This window comes from Trachurus trachurus (genome assembly GCF_905171665.1).
Source record: "Trachurus trachurus genome assembly, chromosome: 16".
In the NCBI taxonomy this organism is placed as follows: domain Eukaryota; kingdom Metazoa; phylum Chordata; class Actinopteri; order Carangiformes; family Carangidae; genus Trachurus; species Trachurus trachurus.
Genome location: NC_139902.1, coordinates 24,955,226 through 24,963,669, shown reverse-complemented (window position 1 = coordinate 24,963,669; position 8,444 = coordinate 24,955,226). Strand labels below are relative to the sequence as shown.

Below are 8,444 nucleotides of genomic sequence, written 5' to 3'. Positions count from 1 at the left end.
GCCGCACATGAGCGATGGGACCGCGAGATCTGTCACACACACACACACACACAACACAACACACAACACACACAAACACTTATCCTATACGCATGTCCTTATGCAGAAAAATGGGGAGGGATGGGGGGAGATGAGGGAGAACTCCTCAGCCCTGCTGTTTAAACAGCCTTCAGAAAGCTTGTGATTCCTCCCCTTCGCCTTTCACATGTGCCACAGGAGCAGCCAGCAGGTTATTTCTCTGACAAGGAAACAGGCAAACGCAGCAGATGCACAAGTTAAAAATCTTCAAAAGCTCATCTGACAGAAAGACAAAAAAAAAAAAAAAAAAGCAACAGCTTCTGCCAGGTTTTCTCGTGCTGGGACGTCTGAAATAACAGTGTGCATTATGCCTGGCATTATTGCCTGCCAAACCACACGAATCAAAGACCTCATTGTGTGGATTACCTCGTTAATCTGTTGATGCCATTAAGTAGTATTGCAGGTGATAATGTGCCAGTTTTTTTTCTCTCTCTCTCTCTCTCTCTCCTCTCTTATTGGGGAGGTGTAGCGTTAGGTTGGTAATCTGCTTTAAATGCTTTCTGGGGAATGAGACGCGTTGAAACTGAGCCAAGAGAACTCTGCTATCGTGAAGCGCTTTCTCTTAATACAGCTCACAGAGAGAGGGGACCGACTGACTGAGGCTGCGCCGCCGATGCCAACAGGGAAGAGCTGGTGCAGCTACACGCCCCACGCCACTTGTTGAAATATATGACTGTATGAATAATGAAAGAGGAAAAGGAAAGTGATAGTGCTAAAGCAGTCCCACAATGACATCCATCACAGAAATGCCTCATTGCTCTTCTCCTTCTTCTTCTTCTTTTTCTGTTTCCTCCTGCAAAAAAAAAAAAAAAAAAAAAACTCCCAAGTTGTGTCTCTCTGGTGGAGTTAACCAAAGCTGTGCTCTGTGCCTGCCTGAGCTCATACACTTTAGAGGTGAAAGCAAAAAGAGAGAGAGAGAGATAAAGAGACAGAAAGAGAGAAAGACAGAGGGAAAGGGACAGAAAGAGAGGTAATCCTCCCTTTTTTCTGCTCCCCGGGGTGGTCTCTTCATCCAGGGCCTCAAAGAGGGACAGAATACACCTCCCCACTACAATGGAGGGGACCCACAGGGGCTGTTGCTGTGTGTGTGTGTGTGTGTGAGTCTATGTGTGTGTGTGTGTGTGTGTGTGTGTGTGTGGTGGGGGTGCAGCTTTAAGCAGGCCTTTGAGTGGCCTAATTGCATTGGAATACAGCAGTCTGAGAGCTGGCTCAGATCACGGCGGGCTGCTGGAGGGGTTAGCGCCCGCACCTCGACATCCACACTCAGCAAAAGAGCCCCGGCACAATGCACACAATTAATGCTCTCCCTCTCGTTAACTCTCTCCCCACTTTTTGTCCTCTCCTACTTTTCTCTCATTCTCCTCCTTCTCACCCCATATCTTACTCTCTCTCCTCTCGCACTCTTGTCCCCCCCCTTCCCTCCCACCCCGTCTTCCCTTCCCTCCCCTCCCACCCCTCAGTATGTCGTCACTCACCCACTGTATTAATCCTCCCATACAGCCTGTCAATCTCTCTCTCTCTCTTTGATGCACACAACAATTACAGTAAGGATGAAAGGCGTGGGTAGGCTCTCGTTATGTAAGACTTGAAACGGGCCTTACTGAGGATTTTTGATATCTGAACAGCTAATCTGAAATAAAGCCTCAACAACATGACATCTCTGCGATTATGATCTGTGCCTGATGAAAAAAGTATTGTTTTTTTTTCACCATATATATATTTGACAGTTTGCAGTAAGAAAACAAGTTACCTGCTTGTAACACAGGATATCATGCAATGTTTTTATAAATTGAAGGACGTCAGTTCAATCCTTGTGATTTTTGATTTTGTATCTGCTCAGGTAGAAGCGAGAAGACAAGTCAAAGTTGTAGCAGGAGTTGGATGTAATGATTGTTCCCTATAGATGAGACTATAATAAATAACCAATGCTCCAACAGGGATGTTTGTGTCTTTGTGGCATTCAATACAAAGTTCCCCTTACACCAGAGCTGCTTACTTGAATTTTAGTCTGGATAACATAGTAGGGCTTATATACATACAATACAATTGGTTGATTAATTGATAAGTAAATAGGTACGATATGAATCTGGAAAGACTGTAATAGTCATTTAAATGTTACAGTTATTTTATTAGACATAAAATGTCAAACATTTCCTTTCTTCAGATTCTCCAATGAGAGTATTAGCTGTGTTTTTAATCAGTTCCTATGACAGTAAACTGAATATGCTCGACTGCTTAACGAGCAATTTAAAGACGCTGGATGAATCCCGTCTGGACGTGTTTTAGGATGTATAAAAATACTCTGCTCTGAATAATAATTTCTGTCTGATGTGGGTTTTTTTGCAGACGGAGTTCCCTTACTTTCTTAAATATTCTTACACACCCACCCCTTGAAATATATGAATATGCAAATAAATGAACAACTCAGCACATGATCCTGCCTCACTGAAGAGTCCGTTCTCAGTCTGTGAACACTGGAGATTCACGTTTACACATCATTGTTGTGTTAAGTTGCATGTTGGGCTGTAATTGGATCCAAACTACTTGTGATGTCACAAAATCCTGCTCCTACACATGCAAGTGAAAACATCTGTCTACCCTCAAACTCAATATATGATTCTGAGAAAACACATTTTGTAGAGGGTGGGGACTTTAAATGTTATCCTGGCCAATTTGCACTATTTTACAGAATAAATGACAGATTAATAGATAATAGAAGTAGACATTAACTGCAGCCCTACATGCTATAATTTTCCAAAGGGCTTTGTAAAAATCTCAGTAAAAGTTATTAGACATGGACCACAAGTTACTGTGTCTTCCCTCCACAGTAGACGGTTCATTATGTGGGTTAATATAGTCAGACATGCAGACAGGTCCCAGTCTCTCTGCTCCAGTTTGAATCCAACTGTCCCTGCCTTTAAATGGGGCTCAGTGGACTGTGTGTGTGTGGACCAATCAATGATTTTAAAAACATATCATATTTAACCATCCCCTCCTTTGATTTTCTTTATTACATGAGCTGTGTCTTAATAAAATCTAATTATTTCCGCTCACAGGACGCTTTCTGGTGAGAAATTGGCAGAGGGATGTGAGCTGATGTATGGGGAGACAGTCGCTTAATTAGAGCGTTAGAAATTGAATCTTTACAGCACACGGGTCATATAATTATCCTACTGTTAATTTAACGCTTACATTCTCTGCTGTTCATTTTTATTCCCTTAAATGTAGTGTGGCAGCGGCCCTCAGCGCTCAGCACTGGGTTTTTTCTACAGTATGATAGGAGGCAGCATGGCCCCTAACATTGGCCCCTCTGAGCGACTGAATTACTGAGGACCCTGCAGTCCAAATAACAAGGCTCGCATCATTTATGCATTGTTAAGCCATGTAATTGAAACGAGCCATAGTTTGCATATTACACCATTAAAATAATGTGCTTTGCGTTTCTCCCAACACGACTATTTAAGCCTGTGTGGCGATGTGGTAATTCCTTGAATTACAGCCTAATTACCACAATGTTCTTTTGATTTGGCCGATTTCAATGTTACGCCACAATAATGTTCAATATTACCAGAATGAATTACTGAACCGTGCCTGGAAACTTTTCCTCGTATGACTTAAATCCTGGTGGCTTCATGTGCTGTCAGAGCAGCTGGATTCACATCCATAAAGGATTATTAGCCTATGAAACGAGATCCATTAAAGGCCCAATCAGTAATACTTAATTGAAGAGCTGAAGTGATACATGGATTATAAGTATTTTGTCTGATTCTCTGCTGATCCTTTAGGCCTGGTTTATATCACTGTTTACAGGTATTATTAATGAAAACAGACCAACAGACTCGCAATAACACGCGCTTGTTAATTACAAATGGTATTAATATTGTATTGTATCTAAAATCTTTGGGGGGAAACAAACAATATGTTTGCAAAACACAATGCACTATTTAAAATGAACACAACAGACTATATGCATTAAATATACAATTTGTTGTCCATTAAATTACTTAAGATAATTATACTGTTTTTATCTTTGTGGAAAACTGGCGGCTGACTCTTTATTTGGCTGCTAAAGCAGCATTAGGACAAACAGAGAAGCTGTGACTTAAATCAGTATGTGAGATTAATCCAGGTCATAAAAAGCAGAGAATAGAGAACATCTTATAATTAGCACTTGCCCTTTGTTACACGCCACTGTATTGTGCACAGACCTCAGTCTATACACACGACATGTGTCCCTGTGTGAACTTTTGGAATAAATTAACATTGGCTAAGAATGATTTGTGGCTGTGCATATCCACTATGTCGACTTTGCTGTTTTCACTGCACAGTTTGAATATTTTGGGGAGAAAATATTTCTTTAATAACTGCTTTTTTTATTGCCTTTTAATTTTACTCCTCGGTCCAAGTTATTAAAGAAAATGTTTAATTACAGTTTCAGTCATTTGCATAGTTTAGAAGTTATAAATTGTGGATATTGAAGAACTGTCTGCGTTGATTTATAGGTTTAATTTGTGGGCAGTATGTATTACTTTATTTCTGGTGGATTGAATTGTTATAGGCCTTAGACTAACTAAAAGTGCCTTTTAATTGCGTACATACAGTAGGAATTATTAATGCCTTCTAATATTCAGAATTAAGGCTTTGCTTCAGAAGTTGGAAAGTAGAAACACACTTCTGCCCTGCAGAAGTATGCATTTGAAGTTTTGTTTGTAATTTTTCACACAGTTTGCTTCATCTCACTGGAGTGTGAGGAGCAGCTTTGAGGACAGGCATAATCTCTCTCATCTTTTTCACTTCTTCTAGCCTTTTCTCCCTCTCAGGACCCTGTGCTCTTTACTCCTCCCTCCTTTATCCCTGCGAAGGCTTTGTCCCCGCAGCAGAGAGCCTCTCTAAATAGAGGCCTTTAGATAGTCCAGGAACGGGGTGGAGGTGGAACAGGGGGAGGGGGTAGGGGTGCAGCAACGCGACTGCCGTTGTTTCATTTACCTCTCCCTATGGCAACCAGCAGCGGACGGCCAGGAATGTCCCCTCTCTGGACAAAGTCCTGGTCCCTGAAGCTGACACCAGGGGACGACAGCTGGGACGGGATGGAAACCTGCCTGCCCTCTCCCTACACCCTGGACTGCAGGCCTGAGTCCAGACTTAATCCTCCTCTTCACTTGTGTGTCTGTCCTCACTTTTTTAGTGGGCGATGAGCGTCCAGAGAAGGTTTTTATTCTCACAATATTAGCTCTAAAATTGCTGCATAGAAAATAATTTCTGAATCTCTTGGTGATGTAAAGAATCCTGGAAGGCTCTCAGTACTGCTGCACCACGCTCTGCTGGTCCCACACAGGTCCTTCACAGTGCACTGCACAAAATCCTCCAAAGCACATTTATTATAGAAACATTTTGGGAACTAAATAGCTTATTTTTATATTTAAAAAATCAATAAATCTTTATAGTCCCTCACGATATAGAACCTCAGCTCGAGTCCAGGGACCCTCCTTTTTCTGTGTGCAGCCACTCCCACTGAGTCTGGCTTGTAAAATTAACTTTACAGCCCAGTTGGACACAAAAGTTGATTTGTTTACTTTATGGACTGTTAAATGGACTGTCCTCCATAAGTCAAAACACAGGAAGGACCTCTCCATTTAGGCCACAATACTTCACTTGAAATAAAAATACACTGGTCTACACTTTAACAAGTATCGATACGTGTTTGAGAAGATGCAGATGATTCTGACATGAACAGATTTTTAAAAAGAGTCACACTAAAAAGAAAAATAACAGACTTACACCATCAGTGCAGGTGTCACTTTTTCAAATGACAAACAGCTCAATTTAAAATGACTGCAAAACTTGAACCTGCACAGAAGCAACTACACATGCAGCACAGGGAGCTCCAGCATGGTCCATTTCACTTAGTCACAATTTAATCAAATTTATTCATGTCTGAATTTTTTTTTAAATAAAATATATTTGATTGAAACGTGTCTGAATGTTTCAATATAACTCAATTTAGAAAACAAAATAGTTATAAATGGTTTTATTCCTCCTACAGTGCAATTTGCCTTAAAACTGTCGTTATTTACAAGATGCTTTAAAAGCGGTTTGGATAATTTCCAATTATTTCTATTTTGTTGTTTGTTACTTTATGTCATACTTTAACTTTAAAGCAAAGGTTGATTGATAAACTACACAGAGAATCTCAGTTTTGTAGGAAACAAATGCACCTAAATGCAAACACATACACAACACTGCACAAATAACACAGTCGGATTAAAATGAATACATCTACATCTTTAGCAGAAATGTTGCAGAAACAAGTCCACAGTGTGTCGCCTGCTATTATTTTTGCCTAAATGCATGATTCATTGCATGAATCTGCTTCTATGTAATCTGAAATCTAACTCTCTTTGATGCGATATAAAAGTTGACGTTGTCTCATCACATCAGGATTCACATACTAACAGCATTTAACATCATAAACGTGCGCGTAATTACAGTCAACAATAAGCTGCAAACTTTAAAGTCAACTTCGGTAAATAATTAGACATCCTGCACATGAGAGCTTCAGTATCAATCTTCCTCACAGAGGGAACCCTGGTCCCCTGAAACTAGACTACCTACAGCCCAAGTCTTGATACAACATGATTATCAAAGTAAATCAACTGTATCTTACAGTTGCACTGCTGATCCCGGTGCTCCGTCTCCCCATGCTGCACTCCGGCTCTCCGCTTCCACGGGAGCCTCAACTCGCACCTCTCCAACAAAGAGAGTAGTGTTTGTTGAGACTTCCCCGGAGCCAATCACCGCGCCGTTGCCCCTGGTAACCACGTCCATCATCTTTCGGGGTCCAATGAGGGGCGGGGGCGGGGCTGAGTCCAGGTGCGCCTCGGCGTAGACTTGGCAGAGCGCCTGGGAGCCGCCTGTGGGCAGGAGAGGATCTGTCAAATGCGAGGTTCCTTTAATAAGAGCGACCAGTCCGGCTCCGAGAGTCATGGCGACCGCAGCGTCTAACCACTACAACATCCTCACCTCCAGCGCATCCATCGTGCACTCGGAGCCCGGCAGCATGCAGCAAGCCACGGCGTACCGGGACGCACAGAGCCTGTTGCAGAGCGACTATCCGCTGCAGAGCAACAGCCACACGCTCAGCCACGCACACCAGTGGATCACGGCGCTGTCCCACGGAGAGGGAGCCCCGTGGTCCACCAGTCCGCTCGGCGCGGAGCAGGACATCAAACCCGCGGTGCAGAGCTCCCGGGACGAGATGCACAACTCCAGCAGCAACCTGCAGCACCAGTCGCGACCGCCCCACCTGGTGCACCAGACGCACGGGAACCACCACGACGGCCGGGCATGGAGAACCACCACCGCGGCGCACATACCAAGCATGGCGACGACGAACGGCCAAAGCCTTATTTACTCCCAGCCGGGCTTCAGCGTGAACGGGCTGATCCCGAGCAGCGGGCAGGGGATGCACCACCACAACCTAAGAGACAGTCACGAGGACCACCACAGCCCGCACCTCAGCGACCACGGCCACCCTCCGTCCCAGCATCAGCACCAGCACCGGCCGCAGAGCCACCACGACCACTCGGACGAGGATACACCGACCTCGGACGACCTGGAGCAGTTCGCCAAGCAGTTCAAACAGCGGAGGATCAAGCTGGGCTTCACGCAGGCGGACGTGGGACTCGCCCTGGGGACCCTGTACGGAAATGTGTTTTCCCAAACCACCATATGCAGGTTTGAGGCCCTGCAGCTCAGCTTCAAAAACATGTGCAAGCTGAAGCCTCTGTTGAACAAGTGGCTGGAGGAGGCGGACTCCACCTCGGGCAGCCCGACCAGCCTGGACAAAATCGCCGCGCAGGGGAGGAAAAGGAAAAAACGGACTTCAATCGAGGTAAGCGTAAAGGGAGCTTTGGAGAGCCATTTTTTGAAGTGCCCTAAACCGGCAGCGTCGGAAATAATCAACCTGGCGGACAGTCTGCACCTGGAGAAAGAAGTGGTGAGGGTTTGGTTTTGTAACAGGAGACAGAAGGAGAAACGCATGACCCCTCCCGGAGCTCTGCCGGGGAGCGAGGATGTGTACGGGGACACGCCGCCGCACCACGGGGTCCAGACCCCGGTCCAATGAACTCTGCTGGACCGCTCCTCCAGGACTTGTTTATCCTTTTTATTTATCCCCAAGGTTATATATAAATCACTGGACTATGAAACGATATAGTGGGTGTTTTATGTATAATAGCAGTGAGTACTTACAACAGTATCTGCAGTGAATATCTGAGAAATGGAAAATGAGTGAGGGGAGGACAGGACATTTTTCCTTCCCCCAGAGCTAAAGGAACATAAGCCTGTGTTGTGTTCTCCGAGGATAC

The 8,444-nt window shown here is 44.2% G+C and overlaps 1 protein-coding gene across 1 annotated transcript; it reads left to right on the top strand.

The window, feature by feature from the left end:
* Window positions 1-6,935: 6,935 nt before the first annotated feature.
* pou3f2b (POU class 3 homeobox 2b) lies at window positions 6,936-8,203 on the top strand (the record flags this gene model as incomplete). The annotated part of the gene is made up of 1 exon (XM_083990468.1): window positions 6,936-8,203. The coding sequence occupies exon 1, from the start codon at window positions 7,061-7,063 to the stop codon at window positions 8,201-8,203; it is 1,143 nt and encodes a 380-aa protein (XP_083846594.1). The 5' UTR covers window positions 6,936-7,060.
* Between the last annotated feature and the right edge of the window lie 241 nt (window positions 8,204-8,444).